Genomic DNA, 16,833 nt, shown 5'->3' with positions numbered 1-16,833 from the left:
CTTTCGCTGTAAGTAGCTGTGCTGTCTAGGAAAAGAAATTGTTCTTACATTATCAGTCTCTACATGCATCTTCAGAGAGGATGGTTTCCCTTAGCCCTGCAATTCTCAGCTTTCCATTTCTAGTTGCAAATCATCAACTCTGCTGATTGCTAGAAGCTGCAGCTGGTGACTCCCTACTCCCCACCCTCCTGAGCCACCCCACCAGTGACAGCACAGGCAGGGGTGGCCTGGCTTCCTTTCTGGTGTTTTTACTGGGTAGCTGTTTGTTCAGAACTCATAGAAGGCTTATCCCTCATCCCAGGCAGAGAGCAAGCCAGCCGTCTCCCCAAGACACACAGCTGGTGGGGCCGCCTTCTCCCGGAGCCTCTCACGCTGCCCTCCGCCGTGAGTATCTCCCTCCCTCCTCTTCTGTCCCGGTGTCACTTGTGCCCTCAGTTGTGTGCTGCCACGACGGCTCCTAGAATCCAAGCTTTCACTCATTTGTTCAGTGGTCATGAGCATCAGGTGCTTTGCTAGAAATGGCGAGGGAGGCAAAGGCGGATCAGCTGGTGCCCTCCCGGGCTTCCAGGGTGAGTAATGAGCCTCCCTCCCACCCACACACGTGAAGCTTAGGTTCAAGGCAGCCTGGTCTGCGATTTGTACCTTCATGGAGGGAGAAGCAGGTGCTAGGGACAGGTGAGAAGAAAGTGGCCATGGGTTGGGAGAGTGAAGTCCCCATGAGGTCCTTGGGTCTGAGAGATTGCCCCATGGAAAGGATGTATGGGGCAGCATTCTTTGTCGCAGTGAAAAGATTAGAAACTAGCAAACTTTGTAGCAAGAGCTGACTGGTTAAATGAACTGGGACATATGCAGACAATGGAATACTCAGCAGCCATCCAATCTGACGACACAGCTCCATGTGGAACTAGCATTAAAAGCGGTCCACGAAAGGCTGGTCCCTAGAAAGCAAGATGGAAAATTGCTTGTGGGGTCTGATTCCCTTACCATTACGAGTGTGTGCGTGCGTGTGTGTGTGTGTGTGTGTGAGGTTGTGTCGCAGAGTAAAAGTCTAAAAGGATGTATCTCAGAAAGTTAACGATGGCTAACCCAGGTAAAGGGGTGTTTAAGGAGTTTTATTTTCTTCATTACATATGTTTGCTTTTTCGGGATTTTTTTTGGTACGTTGTAAAAATGCTCCTTTCTAATCAGAACAAAGCAAAGCTACTTAACTTTAAATGACTCATCAGGGAGTACTGTTCGTCCTTTAAACATGCCCCCTCTTTAGTCCTCAATTAACCGTTGCTGCCTGGACGGCTGGCGTGTCAGGTGAGTTGGTGTGAGCGCTGAACTGGAAATCGGGTCCAGCAACCGGTCTGTGAGAGCCCGTCTCCTCCCTCCCTTCACTGAACAAACCAAAGTTAACCTGCCATTTCAACACCTGGAGTTCCACAGCCTCTCTCTTCCAATATCTGTCTATCTGCTCTGAAGCCCCCTGTGTGCATCCCACTCACAGGCTCGCACTGGGAAGCCCCCCAGCCCAGAGCTGTGACTACTGAGAGGTGGGATGGGGGCACCTGACCCAAGCTTGGTGAGCTGATGGTCTCATAGACAGCTCAGAGCCCCCGCTTTTGTGCAGGGTGAAGAAAGCAGAGCTACCAAAAAATGCAAGGGATGGTTCAGTCTCTGTGTAGCCAGTTGGATAAAGACCAAAGTAAGGCCCCGCGCTTCTGACTCACAGTGGTATCTGTATCCCATTCACAGGGCTACTTTGAGCAGTGGGGGCTGTGGATGTGGGAAGTTGCTGCATCCACAGTGGCTCCATCCTGATTTCAGGTTGCTTACTTAAGGACAGTAGAGAATAGAAAAATGACGATTGGATAGTAACGGGTTCCAGGCTAACTTTCTAATAGGGACTTTCCATTTTTGGAGAATTTGCAGCTGTCTCCCTTTCCTCTTCCTCCAAGGCCCCTGTACACACTTCACGCTTTCTGGCCTTTCTGCCTTCGTTGATATGTTTCCCTGCCCTGGAACAGTGTTCTCTCCCTTCATTGCATGTCCCCATGCTCTCCAGCCTTCAAGGGCCAGTAAAAATGTCACCTCCTCAATGACGCACTCCTGGGTTTCCCCAGTGCTGGTGACACGACTTCCTTCTCCCAATTCCCAAAGCATTTCATAGCATTTACCATTGTTGGTATTTGCAGCCATGACGTATCTACTGTACCTGAGCGCAAGCTTCTTGAGGACATGGCTCCTGTCTTCTACAGTGTTTAAGCCAAGCAAGTGTATCAGGTGTCAAGGCACTCTGAGTAAGTGAGCTGTGGGATGAAGAGTGTTCCCTCCTTCTCACGTAGCTTTCTGACTTCTGCAAAGAGCAGTCAAGCACAGCACGGCACTAGACCCTCGACACAAGCCCTTGCAGTCAGCGGGGCTATCCCCTCCACTTACAGACGAGGAGACCCAGGCTCAGGGAGGGCATGCCACTTCTTGCCAAGGTCCCACAGGCAGAAAGGGATGGACCAAGGGACAGACGGGGGCTTTCACTTCTGTCCATTGTGCTTCCTCCCACCTCACCCCACTTTGCTGCAAAACAGGGGCAGGCTTTTCAGATTTGAGCAGCCGCAGGGCCCATAATGAGGCCACACTGAGTGGTGAGGGGAGAGATTTGGGGCAGAGCTGAGTCAAACACCAGTGTGCTCCCAACAGACCGTTGAGAGGTGCCTTGCTTTCAGTATATTCTGTCATATGTGGGTTCCCCCCCAACCCTGTGTTTTTCCCTCCTTCTCAGGGGCAAGAAGAAAACGAAACTCTCTGAGACTTTGGGGTTTGTGGAAGAAAATATTTGAAAAGTATTCTGACAAAGAGTAGAGAGAAATAGAAAGGCCGCCAGCAGTGTCTTTGTCGGGGGGCGTCTAGGGAGGAACAGGTTTCATTTTTATTCTTTGGCTGTCTCCAAATTTTCTGAGCTAGGAACACATTGATAATGGAAGGAAGATCAACTTTGTATTTCACATTTCAAAAATTAGCCTCAGCGAATTTAATGACTAGACTTGTTTTTTTGGTGCTAGTTGCTTTCCAGGCTGGCTGGAGGAGGCTGTGAGTTCCTCCTTTGGACAAGTTCTGCAAACAGGTATAAGGAACAAAAGAGCACTGGGACTTAATTTTTTTAAAAAAACAAAAAAGCAGAGAAGTTATTTTTATGATAGTTCTTAAAATAAAATTTCATGCACAAAGTAAAATATTTAAATAGTTTACAAAACCTAAAAGAAAAAATGAAAGTCTCACTTTCCACTGGTCATTGTTGTTCAAGTTCCTTCCAGAAAATATTTCGGTATTGACCAGCAGCGAAGTGTGTAACCTGTTATATATGTTTTAAAAGATCATGCAACATAACTTCGACACCTTGCATTTTTACCTAATTATCTTGGTGACCTGCTTGTATTGGTGTGAGATCTATGTTATTCTATTTACTGGTTATATGTGGTTTATTGAATGGATGTATCAGAAGATTGCCAGTTGCTGGATATTTAGGTTGTTTCCCGTTTTTTTGTTCTGCAAAAAAAAAAAGAGGCTGCAACATATGCCTGTACATGTACCTTTACGTTCTTTTGTGAGAATGCCAGTCGGGCACGTTCCCAGCAGGTGCACTGCTAGGTCAGAGCTGTTATGTTTGGTAAATTTTGCCAGATTTGGATTAATCCTCCAAAAAAGGTCACAAACATTTATACTCCCCACAGCAGTGTAGAGGTCTTTTCCCAAACTTATCCTTATCATTATCAGCAATCCCTATTTTCAACCTAAAACTAGTTATAACTAACCACAGCCAAAGCCATTCTTTCTTCTTTATGCGGCTTCTTTCTTTGGGAATTCGTTTTCTCAGATATTATCTGATTAATGTTCAGTCTCTTCATGTAAGTAAAAAGGAGGTGACATAAGCCACAGGTACTAGAAATACATGAAATGTTTTCTGATCAATGTCTCCAAACCCATACCCCCTTCTCCCCAAGCTGTAGTAAATTAGCTGAGTTGAGATCTTCCAAACTTAACTGGGCATTTAAAAAAATATTTCATTTTTTTAGAGCATGATTCAGAAAAAAAAAATAGGGAGAGAGACAATGATAAAGTCAATGGGACAATATGTATGTGGGGGGAAATCCTTTGAGATGAGGTAAATATCATGTTCCTCATCAAATGTTCACCCACTGACTTCAGCGTCCATTGGTGACTTTTCTAATTCCATCATTCCTTCTATATTTATTAATTGGCACTATAAGAAGAGCTTTCTCTGCTCATTTATTTATTTATTCATTTATGTTCCTCAATATGGGTTCATGAATCTTCATTTCATTGACTGTGCTATAATTATTGCTATCATTATTTAAGTTGATGCTCATATCGCCTCAGTTTGGCTAGTAGGAGCCTTGTCAAGTTGGCTCCTCTGTCTTTTTGATAAGTCTTCATGATCCTTTGAGCATGTTCTTGCTCAGGTTAGTCTTGTCATTTCCCTGCCTAGCTCTGGAATCAGACATTTCTCCAAGGAGTCCTGGTTCCTTTTGGTGGAGAAAGGTATTTAGAAACCAAGATCTGGGCACTAGGTGCTCATTCTACTGTGTCATTGCTATTAGGCCCTCTCCGCAGACAGAGCCAGGAAATACGTACGTGAGACACAAACGCATACACATTTACACACAGATTACCTAGCTGTCTACCTATCTATCTAGCCATCCATCAATCTCATCTAATCTACTCTTAAAAAACACAAGTTCAGGGGCAAGCCTGGTGGTGTAGTGGTTAAGTTTACATGCTCTGCTTCAGCGGCCTGGGGTTTGTGGGTTCAGATCCTGGGCGTGGACCTACACACTGCTCATCAAGGAATGCTGTGGCAGCGTCCCACCTACAAAATAGAGGAACACTGGCACGGATGTTAGCTCAGGGTCAATCTTCCTCACAAAAACGAAAACCAAAACAAGAAACCACGGGTTCATCCTGAGCCCTCAGTTTCTGTAGAACAGCACAAGGCACTTCTGAGAAGCTGCTGGCAGGAAGGCTGCAGGAGGCAGCTCTGGCTGCCTTTCCCCTTGCCTGCTAACAGCTACATATGATTCTGAGGAGAGAAGAAACCCAGAAGGTTTTCATCAGATGTCGCTTTTTTCTCTTTCTTCACTTCAACCACTTTATTGAGGTCCAACTACAATAAACTGCAAATATCTGAAGTGCAGAATCTAAGCTCTGACGTACATCCACACCTGTAAAGCCATCACACTGCATACAGTGAGCCTTCCGAAGCCTCCTTTGCGCCCTGGCACCCCTCCTGGACTCCTGCCCTGCCCTCCCCTTCTCCCTTCTGCCAGGAAACCACTCAGCTGCTTTCTGTCACTGTAGATGAGTTTGTGTTTTCTGGAATTTTATATAAGTAGAATCACACAGTATGTACTTTTTTTTTGTCTGGCTTCTTCACTTAGCATAATGATTTTGAGATTCATGCACGTTGCCGTGTGTATCCGTCGCTCATTCCTGTTCCATTGTATGGATGTTACAGTTTCTTATCCATTCACGACACCCGATGGACATCTCGCTGGTTTCCAGTAGTTGGTTATTACAAATAAAGCTGCTTGGAACACTCGTAAGTCCGTCTTTGTGTGGACATACGATTGCGCTTTTCTTAGGTAAATATTTAGGAGTGGGATGATTAGATCACAGGGTAGGTTTATATTTAACTTTTTAAGAAACTGAAAAACGGTTTCCCAACTTGGCTGTACCACACGTTCAACACAAGTGATGTGTTGAAAACCACTGCACTTTCAGAAAGCAGGGTGAGCCGTGACCTTGTGTTACGGAAAGGACAACAACAGGTTAGGAACGGATTTATGAAGGAGTGTAGTTTCTTCTAGAACCTCGGAGTGTAGTGCTGGACATCTTTCTTTGACATATACTTCCTAGAGGGGTAAAAGGAAATGCTTGGCTCAGGCACAGACCCCTTCCTTGAAGAGAGTCAGGCTGTTGTTCCCTTGGTCCAATAGGAGTGGGTTTTACAGAGATTCGAAACACGTGGAGACAACAGCAAGCGTTATTTCAGTCAGCTCGGGGCCCCTTGCTTTGGGCACTACCTTTGCTTTGGTAAACAGACCTGGATCTTCCTTCTCCTGCTGGAGTCAGGGGTACAGAGAACATATGGCCCATTTTCCTGCCCTGAGCTTGTAAACGAGCGTGCAGGTAGGCGCTGGGTGCTGGGCCCCTCTGGAAGAGGGACCCCAATGCTGGCAGAAGCCACCCCACCCCCGTGTTCCTGTACCTGGTTACCCAGACGCCCTTCCCCTGTGGAGTCCAGGCCCAGAGCATTCTCAAATCAACTGCTGCCCTGTGATCTTTAGGAATCCCTGCTTGATAAAATGGGGGGCTGGGGGCATTCAGCAAAACAGACCCTGATAGAGAAGTTGAGTCAAGAGAAAATGAACTAATGGAAACGGACGTGCTGGGCAAATGGTAAAGCCCCCAGGGTTCTCAGAGGAGGGGTCTTTTATTTCTATGGAAACAAACAAGATGATTTTGCAATCTAGACCACTTGACTTGACATCACTATGACAGAGACTGTAACTCTTGCTTGAGATTTTTTTTTTTTTTTCATGAGAACAAACAGATTTAACATTGAATCTCCATCTTAGGTGTTTATTACTATTCATTGACAAGTCAATCCTCTTTTTTATTTCTGTCCTCTCTTTCCAGAAGCAAGTTTGCATCTGACCCACCATGGCCCCCACAGAATTCACAGTGAGTACAGCCACGCTCCTCAAAATGCACTCTCTTCTGGCCTCATTTGGGGGTGTGGGAAGGAATCCACTGTGGGGGAGGATTTCTCTGTGTGGTTTCCCAGGGTAAGATCTCTGCTCAGCAGTGTTCCATACAGGGCTGGTCAATGCGCTGTGTAGAGGGCTTTGCACACGCCGAGCGCCAGATGTGCTTAGGGGTATGTTGTGAAGGCAGAGGAAAATGCTATTTTGCATTTTATTAATATGTAAGGATTTTTATGATCTTTAACTAGGATGTGCTTAGTTCCATGTGCCTGTTCTGAAATTCAGACAAAAGAGGGCAAGAGAGCATCCATTTAATTTGTTTTTAAAAGACCGATGGTGGGCACCTTAGTTGTATTTCTTACGTAACATTACGAAGGCTTTACAAAAAACACATAATGGTATATATTTTTCAGAAAGAGACAAAGAGGCTAACAAAATTTAGTGAAGTCATTACCCAGAGAATCATTTGTGGTTTTATAGCCAAATGTAATCAATTATAGAATCAAATAAAATTCTTATGCTTTTGCTATATTCATAAATGCCTCACAAAAATATTGAAAGGTTTTAATTTTGCTTTTCTCAAAGGGAAATCTGAGTTTTACATGTAGATAACTGGAATCAAGCCATCTTAGCGGAGCTAACAAACTGCCCTCTCAGTACATTATAGGTTTCCCTGGTCTGTGGAGAGCTGTGGTTGGAATGGTTGACCTCAAGTAAATCATTCATGCTATGCTAATGATGTTTAGAATTGCATATGTACAGTCGCATATCCATAACAACAAAAAAAGATAATGAATTTAGTCCTGGTGAGGCAATGAGGTAAGTCTATTTTCCTGACCGGACTTAGACCCCTCCGTTCTCCTTAGTTAGAACTTGCCCTTCATCCCTGATGCGGTGGAAACAGCCAGGTTGGGGCGGCAGAGCCGGGGCAGCTCTGGAGACTGTCCGTCATTCGGTCTTCTCATTTGGGATCTTGGAAAATATCCAAACTCTGCAAGGCAGCCCCATGGAGGAAAAAAATGCACCCCAATAATGACCTTCTGTGGTCAGAGGCGCCCAGCACCATTTAAATGCAGAAAAGATGGGACCACTGTGGCCCCGACTCCCACATTCTTTGGGAAATGGCTATGAGGGTGCTCTCAGCGCTCTCGGCTTCACTGGGTGGCTTCCTGTGGATGAATGTCAAAGGCACCGAGAATCAAGTCTCACTGTTGGGTTTAATACTTCCCCAAGTGTAGGGTAGAGTGTCCTGGCAGCAGCTCCTGCCAACGCCAACTGCCACTGCTCCTAAGGAATTCACTTCCTGCCCTGCCCCCATCTTCCCTCTTATCCCATCCCTCTACCCAGGGACCCACCTTGCTGCTAGGCAAGAATGGGGGACACAGCCTTTGCCCTCTGCCCTGTCCTCTTCTCAGAGGTGGGAATGAGGGGGCCTGGAGCTGGTGGAGGTTTCCAGAGATAACAGGAGTCAGTGAGGAAGGCCTCAGAAAGCTCTGGAGACCTTCTTCCTCCTCCAGTAGCTGCACAACCCTGGATGCTTGGGCTGTTGCTTCCGAGTCCAAGGGTTCCCTAGGGGAGGAGGACACACCTGCATGGGAGCCAGGGCCTGTGGTACTGGGTAGAGCCTGCCAGGGCCATCAGTGGACAGGCAGGCCCCTTGCCCTGGCTGTGCACTGAGGTTTGCCCCCAGCGAAAGGCAGCTCCTGGCTGCTCTGGGCTGAGGAAGGCGCCAGGTGTCCTCTGCTGCTCCATAGTCTTCGGGGGAGGTGGGGGGGAATGGCACTTGACAGCTGCTCTGTCTGGGCGCCCCGAGTGCTGGGCACCCAGATGCTGCAGCTCAGATTTGTCCTGGCCACTTCGACAACATCAGAACATGGAGAGCAGGGCTTTGGGTTCGAAGGGGTTAAAAGTGCCCCAGGTTAAGACTGAGAGGGTGGGGGTTGGCCTGACCTTGACCTCCCCCCAGCGGCTGAGGGCTTCGTGCAGAACATTTCTATTCCTCTCCTCTGTCTCATCTTCTCTAAGACAAGGGGGTTGGACCTGGTGGTCTTTAAGATCTCAAAATCATTCTAAACCTGTTGAGGTTTCAAAATTTTTTATCCCGAGCAGAAACAAAAGCCTGTGTGAGAAGGAGGAGGCAGCCCCCGTAGCCGAGTCCTGGGCTGGCCACTTGGCACGCTGCTGCACACATTCCCTTCTTTACTCAAATCTATGACTGCTGTGCACGAATTTTTTTCCCTTGATCAAAATGCTAAAAATCATCCAAAATAAATGAAATAAATCCCCAAATTAAGTAGCCCCTACTACTCCTTAGGAGTGGTACGGCTGTCCCACAATGCGCCCTGGCTCGGTGCTGCCCTGGCTCTGAGCTGTGGAGCTGCCGTCAAGACCTGCGAGCAGCAAACAGGCCTCGCGCTCTCCCGGCCCACCTCACCCCGGCCCATCTGCCGGCCTCACGGGAGGGCCCGGCCCGGGGCTGGGGAGCTTGCCAGTGTCCTGCTCCATTTCTGTGTCCATCATCCACACGAATGGGGTCCTTTGGAAGTCATTTCCTTGCCTGACACATAGACTGCGCTCAGTAAGTATTTGTGGGATGAATGAACAATTACACTGTAAACGTGCCATTGTCTCAGTCCAGGCAGGAATGAGACAGTCACATTTTCACAAAGACGCCGTCCTGGCCAGGTCCGGGCCTCTCCTTCCCCTAACACTGATCACTCCTCACGCGAAAGAAGAATTGACATCCTGCTCAGACATCTGTGAATAGTGGTGTAGCTTTGGTAAAGACTTCATGTTTTTAAGAAGGTCTGAGAACGACATAGTTTGGTAAGAAACACAGTAAGAGAAACCTTCGGTAAGGATATTTCTAGACATTTCAATAAGATATGAATGAGAATTGGTCAGCCCCTTCAGAGAGGAGGGCCAGGACATTTTCTAGGAACAAGAGGGCCCTGTATAACCCTATCCCTGCCCACTTCATGTTCCATCACAGACTGGAGGCACTTTAGGAGGACACGTACAACAGAACAGGAAAAAAAAAGTAAATTAAAATGGGGTCAGAGGAAATTGATTGAATAGGGAGAAAAGACCGAGAGGAGTTAGAGCTGGGGTTCCATCCTAAAGCTGTGCTGTCTGGTGAGGCAGCCACCAGCCATGTGGCCTGTTGAGCACCTGAAATGTGGCTGCTCCAGTTGCTATGTGCTGTCATGTAAAATACACTCAGTTTACACACAAGGATGTAAAATAGCCCAATAATTTTTATATTGCTTATATAATAAAAGGATAATATTTTAGCTATGTTAGGTTTCAATAAAATACATTATTAAAATGAGTTCCACTTGTTTCTTTTTACTTCTTTAATGTGGCTACTAGAAAATGCAAACTTAACCTGTGGTTTGCCTTATATTTCTAGTAGACGGTGCTGGTCTAAAAGGTCTTGTCTGGTTACTGTAATTGGGCTATAAATTTGGCTGAGCTTCCCAATTTAAAAAGGGAATCCAGATCAGTCATAAAATTCATATGGTTCATGAGAAAAAAAACCCTCACCTGTTCTTCAAGAGAGATAAAAGTCTTTCTTTATACCTTCTGTGGATTTAAATGCCAAATAAAGGTCTAGGGTAGGTCTTAATGTGCAGGACGCAGGGCTATACGGACAAGACCCTTGAGACCCCTCCCCCTCAGCAGAGAGAGTGGGCTGCACAGGGCAGCACCTTAGATCTCACCTCACTGCAGACCCTGGGAATAAAGCCAGGGCAGCGTGCGGGAAGTCACTCTATGAAGTGCTCACGCTAGATGGCTCCAGCGTGTGCTCTCGGAGGGAACATGGGGTAGAAAGTGTGTGGATTTCAGGTCTTTTGCTCATCCTCTCTCCAGATCTTTTCCTGGCCCAGGCTGTGAGAACAGCCTTGGTAGGTAGCTTCTCCAGCAAGAGCAGTGTCTCTAGGACACAACACCGAGAGCAAGGAGGCTGGAAGGACTGGCTTTGCAACCTCCGAATTCCTCCTGGAAGCCTGGTGTCCGTCATGCGAAAAAGGGACCTGCCCTGACCTGGAAGCTCAAGGGTTAAATATAGCAGCAGGTATTCCAAAGGTAGTGAATAAGACACATTGGTAAATATTGACATGTGCATCTCCTGGGAGATTTTCAAAGGATTCTGTGTCTAAGATCCAGAGGACATTTACCCAGCAGGCATGTACAAAGCTATGACCATGAGTCCTGACAGGAGTGGGACATGTTTATCCAGGATTCCTCTAGCCTGGGACGTGAACTCTTGCTCTGTTAGCCTCATTAAGATGGCCAAAGCTTTGAACTTGTAAAGATGGTATAGGCTCACCTTGGTCTTCTCAACAAATGCGGTCTTGGCAAAATTTATACAAATTCAGTTTTTTTGTGAGTAAATAAAACCACTTTTAAAACATGTCTGGGGAGTTCCTAACTAAATGTAATTCTATGCTGAAGCACTGGGTCCTCCAACCCTCCCCCAACAAGAAAACACACTCCTTGTGCTTCAGGCGGGATGCGGTGACCTCCACCAGGCTGTGGAGACAGTGGGGTCTCTCGGGACACTGGGACTGCCTGAGGTCCCCTCTGTGAGACCCTTTGGGCTGCATCTGTGAATGGGGATGCTGTTTGCCTCCCTACCTCACAGCCTTGGGCTCAGTCTCATGTGAGAGTCTATTAAAGCTATCTGACCAAAAAAAAAAGTGAAAAAACAAACCCCTATGAAAGCAGTTTCATGCCTACTCATCATGTGGATTCACAGTTGACACCTGCTCGTCTGCATGGTTTTACTGACTTTCTCCAAAATGTCATCCTCCCAACCTCTTACATCTACAGTGATCCCCATTTTTGGGTCTCCGCGCCCTTCATATTCTTCTTTCCGCCCTAAGAGTGCTTCTTTTTGCTCAAAGTCTACTCAGACCCCACCTCTTAGGGGATGACCTTCCCAGGGGGCCATGACCATGCCTGGCACCCACGTCCAGCTTTGGCCAAATTCTCCTGGCATCTTCACTAAAATATGTATCACCCATGAGCTCTGTCCTTCCAACAGACTCGCTTTCCAGACAATGGCCAAGGCTGGAAGGGAAATCTTTAAATGTAAACTGAGAACGGATGAATCAGGCCTGAGGATGAAGCACACAGAAAACAGGGAGAGTTTTGCTCAGCTCTTCCAGCAGCGGGCCATTTCTAGCTGCCTGGTCCTAAAGAGCCATCTCCTAGATCCAGTCCCCAAGGGTCCCCCTCTTTGCAATAGAAGTATCTCTTGGTCACACGCTACAGGCAGAGTCTGGACTAGATTCCAGATTTTCCTAGTTGTAGTCCAAGTCAACTTGGGTGTCCTCCCTGGGGTCCTCCTGGTACTTCCTACCAGCCAGGGCCCAAATGGAATGGACTCAGCCCCTCAGGTCTTGATGAGAGCTTCAGAAGTCAGGAGACAACAGCCTCTTGACACCTACTGCCGTTTAACAGTCAACTCAGTGTGTCCTGATATTTTAATAAGCACTCAACAAACATACGCAAGAGGTCCCATGCTCAAATACGTTTAGGAAACATTGTTGAACAAAATTCAAAAGTTTCTGAAGGACTTAGCAGAATCTTTGCTACTCTAATGTGCCATTAAAATAAAACAAGTTCTGCAGGCCTTTTCAGAGGCTTGGATGCGCTCACAGGCATTGTGAATTTCAAAGAAGGCGATATGCAGAGATTCTCAACTATTTAACCATTCATATTCCACCCCAAACATGGTTTGGGAAATGCTGGTTGAAGCTATTAGAAACAGATGGAAATTATAACTTATATAGATGGGGAGAACCCAGCTAACAGAAAGCTGGCAGAGGATATTGTATTATTTCGCTATGAATAGTTAAATATGTAAACTAAATATTTATACTTAAATATTTAATATGTAAAACAGAATAAAAATCGATTGTGGATTTGAGGTTACTTCTAGTCCAAATGCATCCAGACGAATTGAACAACTGTTGCATTTGCCTGAAGAGAAATAAAGGTAGAGATGAGATTTGGCAAGGAGTGTGCCTCAGGGCGAGGGAGCTAGAGCTGGTGGTCCCTGGGGGAATGTGGGAGCCCTACGGGGAGCTCTGGGTGGGGAGTGAGGGCGTCTGAGGAGCTGTGAGCACCGCTTTGGGAAGTGGCAGATGCAGGACCGAGTCTCCACTCCATGTCGAAGCCCTCTCCTCCATTCCCTCCCATCCCAGGCTTGTCTCAAGGGCTCCTGTCTGAGTTCTCATCTCCAGCCCTTATTTCCTCCTCCCCTAGCAGGGGTTCTAGGATGGCTTCCGGGGCCGGAACCCACTGAAATTGTAATGAGGGTGTGTGTGTGTGTGTGCGCGTGCGTGTGCACACGCTCATTGTGAAGGTGTGTGCTCATGTGTCTGAAAGTGTGGGTATACGTGAGTGTGAATATGTGTGAGTGTACACATGTGTGCATGTCAGCGTTAGTGTAGGCATGTTTGTGCGCATGTGGGTGTGTCTGTAAATGCGTGTGTTCATTGTGTGTTTGTGTGTACGTATGTGTACTTGTGAGGGTTGGCTTCATGGGTGTTCGACTTGTACAGTTGCACAGGTCTCCGTGCTTAGAAGTGCCACTTGCCTGACTTACTCCTCTGCTTTCTTGAAATTCTTAACAAATTTTGAATAAGGGACTCTGAAAATCATGTATCCTGTTCTGATGCTTGTGTATGTGCATGGATGTGAGAGTGTACGAATGTGAGTGTGTACGTGTGGATGTGCGCATGTGTGTACATGTATGTTGGTGCTTCTGGAGTAGAGGGCTTTTAGAAGACTCAGAGGGATCTGGACCCAGAAAAGTTTAAGAGCCCTGAGGATCTTTTTGGGAGGGTGGTATAGAGGGGAGAGGGATGATCAGATTCCTTCTCTTAGTTTGATAAAAGTTCGTGCCCATCAGTGGTCCTGAAGCACTCTTTCCTACCCTGTCAGAGCATTCATCACGCATCCTGTAATTGGTCACTTGTTTGTATGCCCCCTCTACGAGTAGGTAAGTTCCATGAGAGCAGGAACCACGTCTGACTCATTCACCACCGTAACTTTAGCATGTATACAGCACCTGATATATCGTAGGTGCTTAACAAATATTTGTGGAATAAATATATCCATTATGATCTAAGCGGATGCTCTCAGAATTCCCACTTTCTACAGACATATTTCTTTTGTCCTATCATAGCCATTTAGGATTGGAAGGGTCAAGTGCTCCATGCCTCTGCCATCAGACAGGACCTCTAAGATTGTCCTTGACCTAATGCCGTTTTGTGTCTCCTTGTAGATGCTTAACCTTGATATGTCCGAAGACTACATCTATCACTCCACATATTCTGTGGATGACTATGCAAACTTCAACTTCACTGACTTATTCTGTAAGAAGAACAACGTCAGGCAGTTCGCCAGCTACTTCCTCCCACCCTTGTACTGGCTCGTGTTCATCGTGGGTGCCTTGGGCAACAGTCTGGTCATCCTTGTCTACTGGTACTGCACAAGAGTGAAGACCATGACTGACATGTTCCTTTTGAATTTGGCCATCGCTGACCTTCTCTTCCTTGTCACTCTTCCCTTCTGGGCCATTGCTGCTGCTGACCAGTGGAAATTCCAGACCTTCATGTGCAAAGTGGTAAACAGCATGTACAAGATGAACTTCTACAGCTGTGTGCTGCTGATCATGTGCATCAGCGTGGACAGGTACATCGCCATTGCTCAGGCCATGAAAGCGCAGACCTGGAGGCAGAAAAGGCTTCTGTACAGCAAAATGGTTTGCTTTACTGTCTGGGTGGTAGCAGCCATGCTCTGCATCCCAGAAATCCTGTACAGCCAAATCAAGGAGGAATCTGACATTACCATCTGCACCATGGTTTACCCTAGTGATGAGAGTACCAAACTGAAGTCGACTGTCTTGACCCTGAAGGTGATCCTGGGGTTCTTCCTTCCCTTTGTAGTCATGGCTTGCTGCTACACCATCATTATTCACACTCTCATTCAAGCCAAGAAGTCATCCAAGCACAAGGCCCTGAGGGTGACCATCACTGTCCTTACTGTCTTCATCTTATCTCAGTTCCCCTATAACTGTGTTCTGTTGGTGCAGACCATTGACGCCTATGCCATGTTCATTTCCAGTTGTGCCATTTCCACCAACATTGACATCTGCTTCCAGGTCACTCAAACCATTGCCTTTTTCCACAGTTGCCTGAACCCTGTTCTCTATGTTTTTGTGGGTGAGAGATTCCGCCGGGATCTTGTGAAAACCCTGAAGAACTTTGGTTGCATCAGCCAGGCTCAGTGGGTTTCGTTTACAAGGAGAGAGGGAAGCTTGAAGCTGTCTTCTATGTTGCTGGAGACAACCTCGGGAGCTCTCTCCCTCTGAGGGGTTGTCTATGAGGTGGGTGGTCCTTTCGGAAGTAATTAGAAATACGGATACAGCTTCCCCACTGACAGGACCAAAGGGAAACCAAAGAAGGAAAAGGAAGTGAGAAAAAGAAAAAAAAAATCAGAAAGAGATGAATTTGGACAACATTATTACTTTTGGTCAGAATGTGCCAAGCCAGAGTTTTCAAAATTGACCGGCCATCCCAGGAGACTGCTGATTGGCTCCCAACTGTAATAACTGCAATTTTCAAAGGAGGACTAACGAACAGCATTGCAGACTATCCTGGCTCTGCCATTTGCCTGAGTGTTAACATGGTTGACCTCTGGAGGGGTCTTTGATTTTCTCAGTGCACTGCGAATTGCTGTGGGTTCAGTTCTGATGCCACCCCTTACAAGAGGGGACACAGAAGCACTGGCCACTGCCATAGTCCATGAAAGCACAAGGTTTCATGGAAACTTCCATCTTGGAGAATTTCTGGTTTTGGGGCCTGATACTCAGGCCAGGCTTTATAGATTCTTGATCTAGAATCTTTCCAAACAACCTGAGATTTAATTCCCCTCTGGTCTCCTTGATCTGTTCTGGGCCAGCGAGGGTCCTTTTTCCTGTTTTGAACCTATTGACAGGACTGATCAGTGAGTCCCTGGGGCAACTGACCATGCCAGCAAGTCATCTGGATTCTGTTGGCTTCAACCCGTTTCTGAGTCCTGCTGGAGGTTCTGTGATTCCACACCCGGCTCCGGGGTTGACCTGGGCAAGGATTCAGCCCATCCACCGGTGTCGTGGAAGTAGTCCTCTCAGTCGGTGCTGGCAGACTAAGAGCTGAGTTGGTGGGACCGGCCCTGGCTCTGTTTTGGGCTCACTCCGTCGGGTGCCTTTTGTATCGGTCTGCTCTGTCTGCTCCCTGTAAAACGGGCTGGCCTCTTGGCCTTCTTGTTTCTGAGGCTGCTGGAGTGATATTTGCCTCCACGCTTCTTCTTTCGTACTGTACAGTGTTAATATGTTGAGAAGCTTTCAACTTAGATCTTAGGCTAAAAAAAAAGTAGTATAATTCACTTTTGCTTTGTGTCTTTCTTTTAGCCCTTTGGCAAATTTATCACATTTAAAGACATTTTATATATTAGAAAAGTGCTTTTAAATGACCATTTAAAAATATCCATGACTTGTCACTTTCTTTGCCATCTCTGTGTTTTAAATGTGTATAATTATAGGTCAAATGGCCATATTGGAGTATGAAGAATAAGAGACTGTGATAAGGAAATAAAATCTCCAAAATACCTTAAGACAACCTTGGCTGGCCAGTTTTTCTCTGTCCTCTGGTCAAACTCACTTCCCAAGTGTCCCCAGTTGGCCCAGTGGAATTTCCAGGGATGACTATCAGTGCGGCGCCATCAACCACCCCAGCTTTGCCACTTGCTCCAGAGGAAGCATCTGACCTTCCCAGGTTGCTGTCAGTTACTTTGGTTTCAGTGCCAAGGCCATCCCTTCCAAAGAGGACACAAAAGTAATGGACTCCGCCACATTATCCTTCTCCCTGCCCACTTCTAGAGTACATGTTAGGGAGAAATAAAGTGAGTAGAAAATGGGCAGCAGCAGGGAGAGCCGGGGGAATACAAAGGCCTCACTACCTTCACATGCTACCTGTGGTGCACAGTGGGGGCAAGTAAGCATTGATCT

General features: G+C 46.7%; 1 protein-coding gene across 1 annotated transcript; it reads left to right on the top strand.

Annotated features, from left to right (window-relative positions):
* Positions 1–203: 203 nt before the first annotated feature.
* On the top strand, positions 204–16,444 carry CCR9 (C-C motif chemokine receptor 9). Its single transcript, XM_008526424.2, has 3 exons — positions 204–384; positions 6,700–6,744; positions 14,068–16,444. Exons 2-3 carry the CDS (start codon positions 6,724–6,726, stop codon positions 15,154–15,156), a joined length of 1,110 nt encoding a protein of 369 aa, XP_008524646.1. The 5' UTR covers positions 204–384; positions 6,700–6,723; the 3' UTR covers positions 15,157–16,444.
* The last annotated feature ends 389 nt before the right edge of the window (positions 16,445–16,833 follow it).

This window comes from Equus przewalskii, chromosome 15, assembly GCF_037783145.1.
Source record: "Equus przewalskii isolate Varuska chromosome 15, EquPr2, whole genome shotgun sequence".
In the NCBI taxonomy this organism is placed as follows: Eukaryota; Metazoa; Chordata; class Mammalia; order Perissodactyla; family Equidae; genus Equus; species Equus przewalskii.
Note: the sequence above shows the minus strand (reverse complement) of the source record. Positions and strands in the feature narration are given on the sequence as shown.

Excerpts from the sequence above, each read along its gene's own strand:
- CCR9 (XM_008526424.2), top strand. The coding sequence starts at position 6,724 with ATGGCCCCCACAGAATTCACA. Across the intron at positions 6,745-14,067 it reads TGGCCCCCACAGAATTCACA|ATGCTTAACCTTGATATGTC; the intron begins GTGAGTACAGCC and ends GTCTCCTTGTAG.